Source organism: Macaca mulatta, chromosome 2 (assembly GCF_049350105.2).
Source record: "Macaca mulatta isolate MMU2019108-1 chromosome 2, T2T-MMU8v2.0, whole genome shotgun sequence".
In the NCBI taxonomy this organism is placed as follows: domain Eukaryota; kingdom Metazoa; phylum Chordata; class Mammalia; order Primates; family Cercopithecidae; genus Macaca; species Macaca mulatta.
The window spans coordinates 156187245-156204694 of NC_133407.1; the positions used below are offsets into that span (position 1 = coordinate 156187245).

Consider the following 17450-nt stretch of genomic DNA (forward strand, 5'->3'; position numbering starts at 1 on the left):
ATTAACTTTGGTACTTCTTACATGTAAAAGCCTCAGATAGGAATTTTTTTTCCTATTGCATTTGCGTCCTTTAAAATTTGTTACACTCATCATCATTATGTTCTAGAGACATCCTGAAGGCAAAGAATATTTGTACTATGCAGCTAGAGTCCCAAGAATCTATTTTGTATCTTAGCACCAACCACCTTCTTATCAGATAAAACTTGGCCAAATCTGTGGGATTAAGTAAATGTTGCTCCTTGTTTATTTTGTCTGACTGTGGCACTTTGAGAAACAATTTTAAAAGCCTCCTTTTTTAGAATAAAGGGAGAAAAGAAACAGCCCACCTTTTGATGTTTCCAGAATAACATCTAAAGCTGAGGCAGAGCTCTCTGTGACATTCTAAATATAGTACGAAAGTGGTTGTTGGTGTTCACCTGTTTCAAGCTCTTTGAATGACTCATGGAAATCTCCCTGGCAAGTGTTTAAGGAAAGTGTGTAATTCAAGAAATGAACCCTGTTGGCTTGTGTGTGTGACTTTTGTTGTCTATGGATGGAAATGACTGTGGCTTGCTTAGTAGAAGGAAGCCAAGTAAATGGGCTGCCATTTCAGGGATCTTGTGCAGGCTGGCGATGCAGGTACTGGTGGCTTGTGATCTTGGCTGTATTTCCTTCTTGCTGAGAAATGTGCTAGTAAGTGAAGAAGGAAGGATTTGAACCCAGGTCAAAACTTCCTTAGAAGGTTGGGGAGGGAGAGGAGCAAATGGATGCTAAATCTGACACTAACTACCATGGATCTCGTTGCTCAATGCATTATAGTATTTCACTGTTCAGCATTTTAACAGCAAACCCTCTTATTTAATAAGGTCTGGAATCCACGATGTGTCACCTGATGCATTGCTGAGGTTATGTAAGTTCCTGAGCTGCTCCATTACAGCCACAGCTGTCTAGACTTTTCTAAGAAAAAAATTTATTACTGTATACAATGTTTCCAGGCACAAATGCCTACAGAGATCTATGCAGACTGCATTCTTTCCAACATAGCTTTTATTTTATTTATTTATTTATTTATTTTTTGAGATGGAGTCTCGCTCTGTCACCCAGGCTAGAGTGCAGTGGCGTGATCTCAACTCACTGCAACCTCTGTCACCCAGGTTCAAGCGATTCTTCTGTCTGAGCCTCCTGAGTAGCTGGGACTACAGGCACCTGCCACTATGCCCGGCTAATTTTTGTGTTTTTGGTAGAGATGGGGTTTCACCATGTTGGCCAGGCTGGTCTCGAACTCCTGACCTTAGGTGATCCACTCTCCTCGGCCTCCCAAAGTGCCAGGGTTACAGGCATGAGCCACCGTGCCCAGCCCAACATAGCTTTTCAATTTAAATAAAATAGGCCAGGTGCAATGGCTCACACCTGTAGTCCCAGCACTTTGAGAGGCTGAGGTGGAAGGATCACTTGAGGCCAGGAGTTTGAGACCAGCACAGGCAACAGAGTGAGATCCCGTCTCTACAAAAAAACATTTTTTTAAATTAGCTGGTCACTATGGTATGTACCTATAGTGCCAGCTACTTAGGAGGCTGAGGTGGGAAGATCACTTGAGCCTGAAAGTTCAAGGCTGCAGTAAGCCATGATCACACCATTGTACCCAGCCTAGGGGAAAGAGCAAGATTCTGTCTCAAAAAGAAAAAAAAAATAAATAAAGCAAATATTGGGAGACTGTCAGGGCATTTGTTGTGCCCATTGGAGATACACTGAATACTAAAACAGAGCTGAAAACACTGCTGCAGGGCCCGTGGCACCTCCGGGCTCCAATGTCCAAACCTCCCATGTCTTTAGCCATGTTGTCATCTGCACTCCAGGGTGTCGCTGGAAGCATGCCACTGCAGCTTTCATTCCAGACAGCAAAAGGGCTCAGACACTAATACACCCAGTCCAGGGCCCACTCAACAGGGAGTTCAAGCCGTGATCTGGACCTTTTTTAACTATCACCAGTCTTGATGTTCTCATCTACCAAATGGGCAAGATAATGCTGTCCTATGGCAGAAGATTGGGGGACAGAGCAAGATCCTGTCTCAAAAAAAAAATTTTGAAATAAAGCAAATATTGGGAGAATGTCAGGGCATTTATTTGACAGATTGCTGTGAGATAATGCATCAAGGGCCCAGCAGTGTGTGCTGCGTTCTTCCCCTTCACTCTACCCTGTCCAAGTCCCCTCCAGCTACAATGTAGACCGGCTGCTGTGCTGTGTACCCAGGTGGGCGTGACCCCAGGGCTCTGAGCAAGACCAGCAGGACTGAGGCTGGGAGTTAGGTTCTTGTCCCGGTGTGGCTGCCCTGAGTGGGCTGGGTCACCCCTCAGGCCTGCACAGGCTGTTCTGAAGATACAGTGAAGCAATAGACAGGAAAATGCTTTACAAAGTAGACAGAGCTGCCTACAGTGGTTTCACTGCCAGTTTCTATGACACGATTTATGGAAACACTGGCTTCTGTAAATCTGACGCTAACTGATTTTACTACCATGGGTCTCGTTGCTCAATGCATTACAGTATTTCACTGTTCAGACAGAAACCTCTAGGCGCTGTGGTTGTGGCAGTCTGGCTGTGTCTCCAGCATGCCTGGTAGATTGGTGGGCTCACAGTCATGTTCAGTAAGCATCTAATTTAACTTTGTTTTCCATTTTAACCTCAGAATTTGTACAGAATGACCTCATGGGTTTGAACAGCTTGCCAGCAGTGAAAATTGTGATTCCTGTCATTTATTCCGTGTCAACAGCATGCCAGGCTCGGTACCTTGCAATTTTCTCATATGATCTCTAATTTCTCATAACAATTAATCTTATTATCCCCATTTCATAAGTGAGGAACCTGTGGCTGTATAGTCAAGCAGACTCATTCTCACTGCACATGTGTTAGCAAAGGGAAGTTTCATGTTCTTCCAGGGCACGTGACGTCTGAGACAGGTGCAAGGACTCCATGGCACCATCAATGCCCAGGGTTCCATCTGTAGTTTGCTCAGCTGGTACTACTTAGCATGTGGCTTTCATCTGTGTGGGCACTACCTCCGGCCTCATGTTCTAACAGGTAGATGAAGCAGGAAGTGACAGAGAAAAAGGGCTGGGCTCCTATTGGGAAGGCAAACCTTCTTTAGAAATCCTAGAAGGCTCTAGCTACACCACATTGACCAGCGCTGTTCACAGGGCTCTGCCTAGCTGCAAGGGAGGCAGGAACTGTAATTTGTTAACTACTGAGCTAAACAACAGAAACTTCTGTTGGTAAGGTAGACACAGAGAATGGACATTACTGATGGCTATCCATCTCTGCCATGCCACACTCCCGGGTTTATTATTAAATGAGCATTTCCCCAGTTGTTTCTACTTTATGTATTTTCTGGGCATTTCAGCTCACTCACTGGGTTTCCTTTCTTCTCACCCATCCTTGTGTTCTTTCTGAAGGTTTTGGTGTGAAGGCTATTAGTATTGACATCATTAATAAGTATTGATTGAAGTTCCTAATTGGGTGTTTGTTCTGGGTGAGATGTGAAGCAAGGAGAAATGCATGGACACAGTAACTGTTGTCCTAATGAGAACATGACCTGTCTTCCCCAGAGAAAGCAAGCAGTCCCTCTCTAAGGGCATAGCTTTTTATAGCATGTATTATCCTGTGTGGGAACTATTCCTTTAGGCCAAGGCAACCACTGCAGGCAGGCAAAGACAGTGTCTTACACTGTGTTGTCCATTCACTTGTCTCCCTCCCCCAAGAACCTTCTCGTCATCTTTGCACAGCGCAGTCCATTCCTGGACTGAGCAGGAAGTGGAGGCATCACCAGTGTTTGTTGACGGACTGGAAGAGTTTATAAGCTGAAATAGATCAGACCAGAAATGCTTTAAATATTAAGGGTAGAGCATCCACATTAAGGTATCCACATAAGCGGGGCACTGCTGGTTCCCCTCAATGAGGAGAGGGTCCAGGAACGTGGCCACTGGACCTGAGTCTGGTGACCAAGCAGGTGGAGAGCCTGTAAGTGCCGTGGAGGCACTGCTGGGACAGAGGCGCCACCAGGCCAGCAGCTTGGACAGGGGTGTGGCACCTCCGGGGCTCAAGGCATCCTCAGTGCCTGGAGGGCCGGCAGGGTGGCCAGGTCTTGTCGGGAGAGTGGAAGCTTGTCAGCAGGAGGAAGGGCTCCGATCATTGAGAGCCATGGTTCTCACCTTGGCTACAGTCAGGATCACAGGGGAGTCAAAAAATCCTGAAGCCTGGACTCCCCCTCCCCTACCCCTCAGAGATCCTGATTTGTTGGTCTTTAGTGTGACCTGGGCATCAGGATTTTAAAAGATACACGAGGCGATTCTCATGCGCAGCCCAGGTTGAGAACCACCACCAAGCAGAGGAGGCCACACAGGCACGGTTTGGAGCCAGTGAAGACAGGATTTATTGGGAAGGACTCTGGGGCCTGGAAGGATGGAAGGCCACCAGGAGACTTTGGAGATTCTCAGGAGAGGGGCCCCAGAGCAGGGCCCATGAGGGAGAGGTGCATGGGCAGACAGAAACAGAGGGGCTGCTGCCATGTGTGAACAGGTGGGGACACCAGAAGATGGGATTTTCTGCAACATTCTAAATATAGCAGGGAGAAAACCAGGGCTGGCGTTCTCTTGGTCCCTGGGTCTGCCAGCTGCTGCAGTGACTCACTGGAAACCCCTCGGCCTTCCACGCAGGCAGAAGGGCCGGTCTCACCCCTAGGAGGCCAGGAGGACTCCGAGAGAAGGCCACACACGGCCCCACCCGGGAGGTGCTGCTGCGAGAGACGGCGGGAATCTGAGGCCCATTTCACCTTGGAAGGCGCCAGCAGGCCCGCTCCCTGCAGTCCTGCTGGAAAGGGCCCTTCCCCAGGGAGCAGCCCCCTGACTTCCTAACACACACGCTCAGCTCCAAGCGCACTTGCTGGGGCCAGAGACGCCTCCTCTGTATTTACAGAGTATAAAGGAACCATCCTCAACTGATTAACAGTGAATTAATTATCTGCAAATATTTGAGGGAAAGTGTTAAAGAGGGCTTTCTCTGTGTGTGTGTGTGTGTGTGTGTGTGTGTGTTTTAACTCAGCTGGGGCACGTGAGAAGAGGAAGTTTTGAGGTAATGTCTGTGGGCGGCAGTTAAGCGCGGTTCTTTTTGGCGGGTGGGTCCTACCCAGTCAGAAGAAGAGTATTTAGGAAATTCAGGGGGAATAATTGTATACAAGTGTTTTTCATCCAGGGAGACAGATTTGAGTCAAGGTCTCTTGCTGGAAGTACTCTAAAATAAACTGCCATCGGTTACAAGTAATATATTTTTGTTTGAAACGTTTGAAAAATGTGTTAACCGTTTTTCTTGCCTTAGTAAATACGAGAATTAAAATAACAGAGTGAGTTGCCCTTTAAGGCTTCAAGAGTTCATGGGGGCCCAACTCCGAGGGTGGGTGACAGTGAACTTGCTGCAACTGGTAGAGTGTGGGAGAGTGGACCATGCCACCCTGAGACCCGCAGGGTCTCTGCTGTTGCCAGCTCCTTCCCTTCCTCTCCCTGCCTCCTCCTCTTCCCTCTTCATTCACTGTTAAGCATAGTGAATGCTCCACCTTTGATGAAAGTCTGTTGAGTTTATTTGGTGTAAACCTCGGATCTGAGTTTGTGTGCCCTCTCTGATATGAGGTCATTTGTCTCTTTGTTATACAAAACAAAAACCTCCATGCAGCTCAGTTGCTCATTTGTAAAATGATGACCGTGATAATAACAAGGTTGCTCTGTGGCCGTGGAGACGAAATGAGATAGCACAGGGTCTGAAACTCCAGTGGCAGCAGCATCCCCAGGAAGGCCTGTTGAAAGCCAGATGGCTGGGCCCGCCCTAGGATTCAGATTCAGTTGGTCTGCTGTTGGGCCCAAGAATATGCTTTTCTAACAGGCCGCCAGGGGTGATGCTGCTGCTGCTGCTGCTAAGGACCCCTGAGAGAGTGTGTGTAAAAAACCATACACAACGCCAGGCATCTATTAGACATGCAGCACCTGCCAGCTCACCTGCAAAGCAAGGTTCGGGGAGACATTGCAGCTATTGAAAGTTCTGGCCCAGACTTCAAAAGGATGCTTCCTCAAGGAGGTGAGATTGAACAGGGAAATACGGAGAAAGAGCATTCAGGTGAAGGAACTCTTCTTCATTCATTCTTTGATATTCACTGAGTGCCCAACTGCACTCCTAACTGTTCTAGGCACAGAAGTCCAGCAGTGAGCCAGGCAGACATGAGTGAATAAGGAGAAATGTTATGTCCTGCCCAGTGCAGGGGAGGCAAGAGGCAGGAGGCTGCCAGGGAGAGGGGCTCCCTCTGCCCAGCAGTTCGGGAAGCCTTTCAAGAGGCTGTGGCAGTCAGTTGGACCCGTTCTTGCCAAGGTCCAGGTGGCAGAGGGAGTCTAGGCCCGGGGGCGGGGGCTAGCAGGGTGCTCCCAGGTCGCCAGCAAGCCAGGATGGCCACAGCTTAGACAAAGCAGCCGGTGAGCAGTGGTGGATAGGGGCCTTATGGGCCCAAGGAGGAGGAGCAGAGGCTGCTCTGGGATGTTGGAAGCCACTGGAGGGAGGGCTGCAAGCAGGGGAGCAATATGCTGTGACGTGTGTGGCTTCTGAACGACCCAAGGCTGCTGCGTGAAGACAGATTGCAAGGCGAAGGCAGGGAGTGTGGGGAGGACTTTGGGCTGCCAGGCTGGGAGGGACTTGCCGTGTGCTGTGTGGCCGTGTCAACGAGACCTCTCTGAGCCATGAACTTGGGTGGTGACCCTAGGAATAAAGAGGCCTGAGCAGAGTGGAGAGACGCAGAGATAAAAGCAACAAGATTTGGCAGAGAGGTGAGAGACAGGGAAGGCCCAACAGTGGCGAGCCTGAGTCTCTTTGTAATGACATCTGCCTCTAGAAACGGAAGGCTGAGTTCTAGTCTGCATCATATTGAACGATGTCTCAGGGTCCCTCCCCCAAGTCCACATGTTGTGGATGCCACATAAGGCAGTGAGATAAGAGCAGGTGCACTCCTTTAACAAGTCCCCATCACGCTGTCCCGGTCCAGAGCCAGCCCGGCACAGCCTGTATCCACCCCACCTGCCTAGGCCTCTTCTGTCTTGTGGTGACCCCCATGGCCTGTCCTAAGAAGACACAAGTACTGAGCCCCCAGCATGTGCTCAACACTGTGTTTATGTGTTCCCGCCTTATCTGACTTGTCCTCACAGCACTACCAGGAGGCAAGACTGTTGTCCTCCTCTTACTGTTGAGGAAGCTGAGGCACAGACAGGTTAAGCCACTGCCCAAGGTGGCACGGCTGCTATGTGGCAGACCCTAGATTCAAGCCCAAGCTGTCTGGCTCTAGAGTGCAAGGGGTCTAGAACTTGGCCCCCTGGGGGGACTCTGGTCTCTAAGCAGCAGCCCACAGCATTCTTGGGCCCCTCAAAAATAACAATAGTCACAAGCACAGAACCTCACAGTTTATAAGGGGCTTCCTCAAGCATCTCATTCCATCTCAGTAACCCTGGGAGGAAACCAGCCCAGGCTGGAGCCCAGTTGTTGCCTTCAAATCTGCTGAGAGTGCCTTAGTGCGCCCAGGCTGCTGTAACAGAACACTCTAGACTGGGTGGCTGGGAAACAGCAGGGATCTATTCCTCACAGTTCTGGAGGCCGGGAAGTCCAAGGTCAAGGTGCTGACAGATTCCGTGTCTGGTGAGGGAACCACCTCCTGGTTCATAGATGATGCTTTCTCACTGTGTCCTCACATGGTGGGAAGAGGGCTAGAGAGCTCTGCAGCCCCTTTAATAAGGCCTCTAACCCCATTCATGAGGCCTCTGCCCCCATGACCTATCACCTCCCAAAGGCCCCACCTCCCAACACCATCACCTTTGGGGTTGGGATTTCAACATGAATTCCGAGGGGAGACAAACATTCACACCACAGCAGAGAGCAGAGTTTTGGATGCATACAGAGCCCCCTGCATATCCAGCCTCTCCCTAGTTGCTGGGTCAGCTGGAGTCCGTGGCTTTAACCCCACAGGAACCTCAGCTTTCCTGCTTGTAAGAGGAGCAGCCAGACTACTCCCTCAAGAGTGCCGTGGGAACGCTTGGCATGCAGTAGTGTGCAGGACAGTTCACGTGACCTTCCTTCCACCAGCCTTTGCACAGATGTGAAACAGGCTCAGCTTTAGAGAGACAGACCTTGGCTCTAATTTGCTCTGTGGCCTTGGCAAGTTACTTGACTTCTCTAGACTTCACACTCCTCATCTGTTAAATGGGCTAACAATACCAGCCTGTGGGGTGCTGTCAGAAGTGAACTACCAATGCAGCATGCTGTCTGCACTTAGAGGTTGGGGGAGCAGGAGCTCTGGAACCAGACAGACGAGGCCTCGAATTGTGGCTTCATCCTTTACTACCTGTGCGGCCTTGGCAAGTCTGCACAATCCCCTAAGTTGAAAAATAGGGCTGATAAGGCTTGCTGGGGTTATCCCAGGGATTCAGTGAGGTGAAGTATGTAGGGTGCTTGGTTCGGAGCCTGGGGTTTGGTAAACACAGGTTTTCTTTCTTCCTCCCATGACACCTCTTTTACTTTTTGAGGGACGGTAGGAAAGTGCGAGGCTCAGATGCCCTGAGAGACGTTGGTGTGAGACCCACCATTGCACCACTGTTGTGTTGAGAAACAGAACCTCATGGAGGCCAGGAGGCGTCCTTCCCAAGACAGCCAGGACTGTTGCCACCAGGCTGAGGTCCCCCACCTGTCTGCTCCCCACATACATCCTGCCCCTGGTGTTCTACTACCCTGGATTAAAATTAACGTAGGGCTTCTCTTTATAATTTTCAAATGCCCCTTGAGTTAACTGCAGATGGTAAGTATGGCACTAAGTCCTAGAATGATGCAGAGCCAGTGGTGGACATTTGTCTTCTTCCTAAGGCAGATGAAAACCTTTCAAGATAAATGGAGGAGGTTGGGCGTGGTGGCTCACACTTGTAACCCCAGCACCTTGAGAGGCTGATGGGGAAAGACTGCTTGAGCCCGGGGGTTTGAGACCAGCCTGGACAACTGTCAAACCCTGTCTCTATAAAAAACACAAGAATTAGCAGTGCTTAAAGGTGCATGCCTATGATCTCAGCTACTTGGGAGGCTGAGGCGGGAGCTACTTGGGAGCTACTTGGGATCGCTTGAGCCCGGGAGGTCAAGGCTGCAGTGAGCTGTGATTTCACCACTGCACTCCAGCCTGGGCAATAGAGCGAGACCCTATCACAAAAAATAAAATAAAATGCATAACTGGAGGAAGGCAGAAATAGTAAAGGGTTGCCTTGTGATGAGCAGGACCAGAGGGAAGATGGTCTCTGGGACCACAAAGCTCGCGGTGAGCAGAGAGCAGCTGCCTCTGCTCCTGTTGGACCGGTTGCCAGGCCTTCAAGGAGGCAGGATTGGGAGGGTAACTGCCTGAGGCAATGAGCAGTTGTGGTTCCTGCTTACATGGGCTTGACTAGCACAAATCGTAGGGTTGAGACATAGGCAGATGGGGGTTTAAGTAGGCTTCTGGGGCCTAATTAGGGACAAGCAGCATAAAGGGAAAGAGGAAATAAATAAATCATTCAGTCTTGTGACCTTGGACACATATCCTTGTGACCCTGGGCACCCTGCCTGTGACCCTAGATACCTAGCCTTTCCTTGGGCTCTCAACCTTATGACCTCAACATTCACCCTTGTGACCTTGAGTACCCAGCCTTATAACCTTGGGTGCTCAGCCTTGTGACCTTGGGCACTCAGTCTGTGACCCTTGGCATTCACCCTTGTAACCCTGGGCAACCAGCCTTGTGACCTTGGGCAAGTCACTGAGCTTCTCACTTTGGATCACAGGCCAAGTGGTTAAAGATGTTTAAAGACTCCAACAGGGTTTTGTGACCTGGCTTTGCTCCATACAGCCCTGCCTCCTGGAGTCTATTCCATTATTCTTAGATATTCACTGTTCATTTGTAAGACTCCCTCTGTGCAGCTGCACCTGGCCCTCACGCCTTAGTTCTTTGACCAACCCACGCCATGGCTTGGACATGGCACTCTCCCTCCTGCTCTCTTGGTTCTTTCTGAAAGGTGAAGAGACCTGGAGTGGATGAGACCTGCCCTGGAGAGTCTATATCCTCCAAGGGGCTGTGGGGAGTGTCCCCGAAACCGAGAGGGCTGGGCACTGCCTTCTTTCCCACCTTATGCAGGGCCACTCAGCTCTTTTTCTATAGAAGATTTCATTTGATTAAAGGATTCACTTCAAAAAAATTTTTTCAGGATGAGGCGCAGTGGTTCACATCTGTAATTCCAGCACTTTGGGAGGCTGAGGTGTGAGGATCGCTTGAGGCCAGGAGTTTGAGACCAGTCTGGGCAATAGGATGTGACTCTGTCTCTACAAAAATAATACAAAAATTAGCTGGATGCAGTGGCGTGCACCTGACCCCATTACTTGGGAGGCTGAGGTGGAAGGATCACTTGAGCCCAGGAGATTGAGGATTTAGGAAGTTTCTTCCACTTCTAGAATTCTCTGATTCTAAATGAGAAACTAGCTATGAAAGCTCTTTGTTAACCACAAGGGCGGATAGTTATGAAGAGAAGCACCTTATTGCTGTTGTGGCAGAGTGGCCTGGGGAAGGGCTGGCTGATGTCGAGATGATGGGTGGAAGAGGAAAGCAGTCATGGCGCATGCCAGGCACTGAGCTGAGTGCTCACAGGAGCCCCGCTCCATCCTCAGGACAGACCCCCAGGACTCTGATGGTGCTTCAGCGGTGGGGTGATGTGGGGTGGAGGCAAGGAGGCTGCTCTGCTCTCCCTCCACTCAGCAAGTATTTATTGAAACTCACTATGTGCCTGCACTGTCTGGGCACTGGAGAAATGCTGAACCAAACAGATATCAACTCGCAGCCTCTTGGAGCTCACTTGCTACTTAAATATGTTCAGTACCTGGGGGCTAAGCCACCCGGGCCAGCAGTTCAGGGTCCAGTACTCTGAGTACTGGACTCCTCAGTACTCTGAGGAGAAGACCTCAGCTGCGATGGCAGCCTCCCCCTCACCAGCCTCCCTGGGCCTTGCTGTCTTCATCTGAGAAATGGGGAAGATGCACTACCTCTGTCACAGGGTTTTAGTGTGGACTATGGCACTAAGTGAGGGCAACGTCTAGGTGATGCAGGTTAGTTGATCTTTTGAAATGCCAGTTGTTTAAAAATTGATTTGTAGGAAGCCTATGGTCAAAGACAATCCAATTCTTTTTTTTTTTTTTTTTTTTTTTTTTTTTTTGAGACGGAGTCTTGCTCTGTTGCCCAGGCTGGAGTACAATAGCACGATCTCAGCTCACTGCAACCTCTGCCTCCCGGATTCAAGCGATTCTCCTGCCTCAGCCTCCTGAGTAGCTGGGATTACAGGTGCACGTCACCATGCCTGGCTAATTTTTTGTTTTTAGTAGAGATGGGGTTTCACCATGTTGGTCAGGCTGGCCTCAAACTCCTGGCATCAGGTGATCTGCCCACCTCGGCCTCCCAAAGTGCTGGGATTACAGGCATGAGCCTTCACTCCTGGCCTGACAATCCAATTCTTTTTAGCAGAGTTTTACCCAGAGACTCCATATGCTGAGCTGAAAGGAACCATCTCTAGATGTGAGGGGCTGTGAGTATGGTAGTGGTTCTCAAAGTGTGGTTCTGGTCAAACCAGCAGCAGTAGGAGTAGCAGCAACACCACCCAGGGATTTGTGGGAAGTGCACACTCTCGGGCTCCAGGGTAGGACCAGCAGTCAGTGTTTAGCAAGCCCTTAGGCAACTCTGATGGACACTACAGCCTAGAATCACTGCCTAGGGGTAGACACATGAGTGATGCACTAGGTTCCCTGAAGGAGGTGAGCATCGGGGCTTGGAGAGCTGGAGGGATGGACAGGACAGGGAGCTTCAGTAGGAAAAAGAGAGGAAAGGATATCTCAGTACGGGGGAGGGGGAAGGAAATGCCAAAGGGAGAAGGGAGAGTCAGAGTCAGGAAACTATTGGGAAATACTCCCTTACTTAGTTGTCTTGGATGTCAGAGTAATGTAGGTCAGGCCTCGGTTCTTAACATTTTATTTCTAAGACTCCAGTAGTCATTACACATCCCCAAAATGAGGGCTGTGATCCTTAAACCACACATCAGCTATACAAAAGCAACTGGCACAGAAAGTGGCAATGTGGTGTGATGGTTAAACACACAGGCTTTGGCATCAGATATGGGCTCAAATCTTGGTTCAGTCATTTACTAGCTGCAGGGCCTTGGTCTGCAGTCTGTTTTTTGTTATGTCCTTCTCCAGGTTTGGTACCAGGGATATTCTGGCTAATAAAATGAATTGGGAAGTGCTCCTTCTTAGTTAGTTCTGAAAGAATTTGTGTAAGATCATTATTATTTTTTCCTTCAATGTTTGGTAGATCAGTGAGGCTATCAAGACCTGGAGTGTTCTTTCTGGGAAGGATTTTAATTATAAATTCAGTTTCTTTAACTATTAATAGGACTATCCCAATTTTCTTTTTCTTTTTGTGTCAGCTTTAGTAGTGTTTTTCAAGGAGTTTGTGTATTTCATCCAAGACGTCAAATTTATTGGCATACGCTTGTCCATAATATCCTCTGTTATCCTTGGACAAGTTACTGGAACATTACTGAGCTTTGGTTTCCTCATCTATGAAATGAAGGTATTGAAATTTCTACCTCATAAGTTGTTGTGAGGAGTAAACAATAATTTAGGTGTAGTGTTTTTCAAAGGTTCTGGCATATAGCATGTATTCACCTGCTCATTATTATTACTGATGGCCTCACCACATTCCAGTTACCTGCCAGAGACATGTACTGAAAAGTGTTTGAATTCTATTTCTAAATAGCTAAAACCTGGCCACATTGGATATTGTCAAAAGCATCATTCTGAGACTTTAAGTTTACAAATTGCTATTCTGTTTCTAGAGTTAAACTTGCTTCAAAATTTATTTGAGAACATTTTACACTCTTATGGAACAGAGTGCCCCAGGGCTCTGATAGTCTGTAATTTCTTAAATAATCCGTTCATTCGGACCCTTTTCACAAGATGGCGCCGAAAGCGAAGAAGGAAGCTCCTGCCCCTCCTAAAGCCGAAGCCAAAGCGAAGGCTTTAAAGGCCAAGAAGGCAGTGTTGAAAGGTGTCCACAGCCACAAAAAAAAGAAGATCCGCACGTCACCCACCTTCCGGCGGCCCAAGACACTGCGACTCCGGAGGCAGCCCAAATATCCTCGGAAGAGCGCCCCCAGGAGAAACAAGCTTGACCACTATGCTATCATCAAGTTTCCGCTGACTACTGAGTCTGCCATGAAGAAGATAGAAGACAACAACACACTTGTGTTCATTGTGGATGTTAAAGCCAACAAGCACCAGATTAAACAGGCTGTGAAGAAGCTCTATGACATTGATATGGCCAAGGTCAACACCCTGATTCGGCCTGATGGAGAGAAAAAGGCGTATGTTCGACTGGCTCCTGATTACGACGCTTTGGATGTTGCCAACAAAATTGGGATCATCTAAACTGAGTCCAGCTGCCTAATTCTAAATATATATATATATATCTTTTCAAAAAAAAAAAATAATAATAATCCGTTCATTCACTCTTTCAAGAAGTGCTTACCATGTGCTTTCACTGTGGGATAGAAAGAGGAATGAGACCATACTTCTGCCCTTGAGACTCTCACAAGCTAAGGTCCAGCCCCAAATGTGTTTTTGAATTATTTGATCCTTGCCACAAATCATGAAATATGGGATTTTATGACTGCCCCATTGATTAGTGAATTGTTTACAATCTTTGGAACCAGGCAGGCAAGAATGTCACCTTGACTTTGCCACTGACTGCTTATGTGACCCCTGGGAAATTTCCTAACCTCGCTGAGCCTCCATTGCCTCATCTAACATGATGGGTGCAATAGTGCAAATATTGAGGGATCAAATAAATCCAGGCTCCATGACAGGCACCCATAGATGGTGATGGTGATAGTGATGGTAATATTGGTGAGAGTGATGGTGATGGTGATGATGGAGAATATAAGGAAGGTAAGCCTTAAAGGATAATTTCCTAACTAGTTTTTTTGTTTTTTGTTTGTTTTGTTTTGTTTTGTTTTTTTGATAGAGTCTCGCTCTGTGGCTCAGGCTGGAGTGCAGTGGCGCAATCTCGGTCCCCCACAATCTTCCTCCTGGGTTCAACCAATTCTCCTGCCTCAGCCTCCTGAGTAGCTGGGATTACAGGGGCATGCCACCACACTCGGCTAATTTTTGTATTTTTTGTAGAGATGAGGTGTCACCATGTTGGCCAGGCTGGTCTTGAACTCCTGACCTCAAGCGATACACCCACCTCAGCCTCCCAGAATGCTGGGATTACAGATGTGAGCCACTGCGCCCGGCTGTAACTAGTGTTTTTAAAGAGGTAAACTAAGGCTTCATATTTGAAAGAGAAGATCTCATTACAAATATCTTTTGTCACAAAAATTTATGTCATATGGTTTTACATTGATTATGGCACAACTGACTTCCAGAATCCTCTATAACGAACCAACAAAGCCACTGTCTTCGGAGTTCTTTGATGCTGTTTTTAAGGACACAGCACCCTTCGTAAGAGTGCTTCTGCTTGACTGATAAACAGGCCAGGAAGGCACAGTTGGGAGGCGACCCTGTGTGCAACTGAGGAAGTGGATTGGGGCTCCCGCTCAAGAAAGGGGTTTGGCAGATTCTAAGGAGAAAAGAGCCAGGGGCACTACGAGTGTTTTCTGGGTACGATTTACTTTCAATAAGGCGTGTGTCTACATAGTTAAAATGGGAAATATACACACAACATTTGCAATAAACAGATTCAACAGCTATTATATGAGAACCTGTTGTGTGCTGGGTCAATGCTGGGTATGGAATTAGGAAATCACACAGACCTGGTTACTGCCTCGGAGAATCCATGGAGACAGACGTACTTCAAGAGCAAAAGTAGTTGGTGGGGGGCCATTATGGGGGTCTGGCAGAAGTGTGCATGGGACGTATGGGGGAGGGAGGGAGGGCCCAGACTACCTTGGGGAGTGATCATAGGGTAACATTTGTGACTTTGGACAAGCTACTAAACCTCACTGAGCCTCAGTTTCCCCACTTGTAACTCTAAGTCATAGTTTCTACCCGGTGAAGATTAAATGAATATCTTAGCTGCTGGCAGAGTGGCTGCTGGGCATATAGTAGGTGCTCAACAAGCCCCCATACTGTCCTCTTTCCCAACACACAGATCCCTGCTCTCCTCACCACACATTAGTCACTGGCTGAGAAGAGAAACTTTTTTTTCAGTTCCCTGAAATTAAATAGACAGCTCCCATCTTTTCTATAAAAAGTTCATGCTTCCCGTGTTAGCTAATCTGAAGTGATGCGGCCCACAGTGTGGCTGCTCCTGCAGGAATGCTCTTCATCAGCCTTCAGCGACGTTGGGGGTACATGTTTCTGTTCTTTTACCCACTGTTGAACTGTTTTTAAAAATTTGCAAAGTGATTGCTGTGGCAGGTACAATGTGAACCCCGAGCTAGTCACACGGGAATCGGGCACGTTGTTCACTCAGCTTCACTGAAGTGACAAGAACACGTGGCTCTTCTGAGGGCCGCAGCAAGTGTGCCGTCTGAATGCCGAATTGCAGTTCTGTGTTGGAGGCTTTGGAAGCCACATGGACGCTCCTGGAGACCCAGCACCGTCTCTTCTCATTCCAGTGCCCAGCGGCCTGATAATTTGCCACCTGGTTATCTTTCAGAAGGAATTTACCCCAAAAGCGTAGTTATTCATTCAAAATTATTCATATGGTCTCTCAGATGAAAATATTTAAGGTTTCCTGGTGAGAAGAAAACAGACATCACTCTAGGTCCCCAGAAGAAGCCGTTTCTGAAGTGTTTGAATGAGTCACTTGTTGGAGGAGAAAAAAAGTCAAATTACTTACACGTGATCCTGTGTTAAAAAGAAAGACTGAATAATTCTAGGAAAGGAAATTCTTCTCGGCACCAGGGATGCTATTTGCTGTGGTTCAGGAGCTGAGAAAAGATGTAGCTAATTATAACAGATATGTAGGTTATATTTGGGTGTAGAACAAATACATAGTCCTTGTTGTCTGAAAGGCCTGAATTTGAGTCAGTTTAACCACTTATTTGCTATGTGACTCCAGGCAAGTTACTAACCTCTCTGCACCTCAGTTTTCTCATCTACAGTAAGGGATGAGTCAAAGTCTCTTTCTACCCCATAGGTTCAGTAGGGGGATTAACAGGGAATTAAATGAGCTCCTCTATGTAGGGGGCCTGGCCCACAGAGAGTATTCCATAAATATTGGCTATGTTGGGGTGACTGCTTTTTCGCCTTAGGAAAACCTGATTCGACGCCAGTCACAGCTTCATGCTAACTAGTGTGGCTTCCAAAGTTGGAAAGTGATGTAATATTACCTATGTCATAGAGTATTGATAAGAATTCTCACAGAGAGAGATGATACTCATATTAAATATTAATTAATTTTTATTATATGCCTGATTATCCATGCAAAGCTTTTCAAACATTGCCTTGACCCTCATTACAGCCTTGGAATAGGTGTGGTAATTATTATAGATGAGGAGAGCACGTGAGCTTCCCAAACATGCACCTCTTCTCACCCACAGCAGAGCACAACTGCGGCCCGGGCCTCTCCTGGGGACTTTCTGTTCTTCTCTTTTATTCCGCACCACAAGTATATGGCCTTGATATCTGTATGCCCATTCTGCAGGCAGGGAGACATAGTAAAGTCATAAGGTGCTGAGAGGCCAGTGGGACCTCTTCCACTCCAGGTCTGCTGCCCCGTTCGCTCCAGCACCACTTCTTCCCCGAATGAGACACAGGGTTGCCCTTCGTCCTCAGGCTGTTAGGCTTCCTAGAGCCCCAGGAGTCTGTGGTGGGAGCAGATGCTCACAGAGGAGGGTGTGTGCCCCTCCCAGGGCCCATCTTTATCATGTCAGAGGTGGGTTCCTGAATCTGAGAGGAAAGGGGAGCACAACTGGGGGTGGTATTCAGGCAACTTCAGCATCAGGCATGGGGTGCCACCCAGAGAGGCCACGTGATGGGCATTGGGGATTTGCAGCTTAGATGGTGACATACAAGCTCTGAGAAGCCAGAGGAGCGCCTGAGAGCCGGGAGGGAGGAGGGTGGAGGTGAGCCTCTTATTTCCACCCATGTTGAAACCTGGATCTTCCTTTCCTATCTTCTCAGCACGCAGCTGAGACTGCATACTGAGGTGGGTGTAATGACTATGGCGACATCAGTAAACTTAGTTGCTCCTTGAGGACAAGTCCCATCTGCAATTTAGCCCTACGTCCCCCTCCCCCGCACAGTGGTTCTGTCTCTGGGAGAGTTTGAGGACAAGAGGGCAATAGGAAAAGGAGAGGCGGCAGGGAGGGGAAGGAAGGAAGCTCAGTGAGGTGGCACAGAGGG

The 17450-nt window shown here is 48.2% G+C and overlaps 2 protein-coding genes across 13 annotated transcripts in view; both read left to right on the top strand.

The window, feature by feature from the left end:
• MGLL (monoglyceride lipase) overlaps window positions 1-17450 on the top strand; it is a 136401-nt gene that overhangs the window by 44582 nt on the left and 74369 nt on the right. The window lies entirely within an intron of this gene.
• On the top strand, window positions 13044-13541 carry LOC706606 (60S ribosomal protein L23a-like). Its single transcript, XM_015130095.3, has one exon. It carries the CDS (start codon window positions 13056-13058, stop codon window positions 13524-13526), a length of 471 nt encoding a protein of 156 aa, XP_014985581.2. The 5' UTR covers window positions 13044-13055; the 3' UTR covers window positions 13527-13541.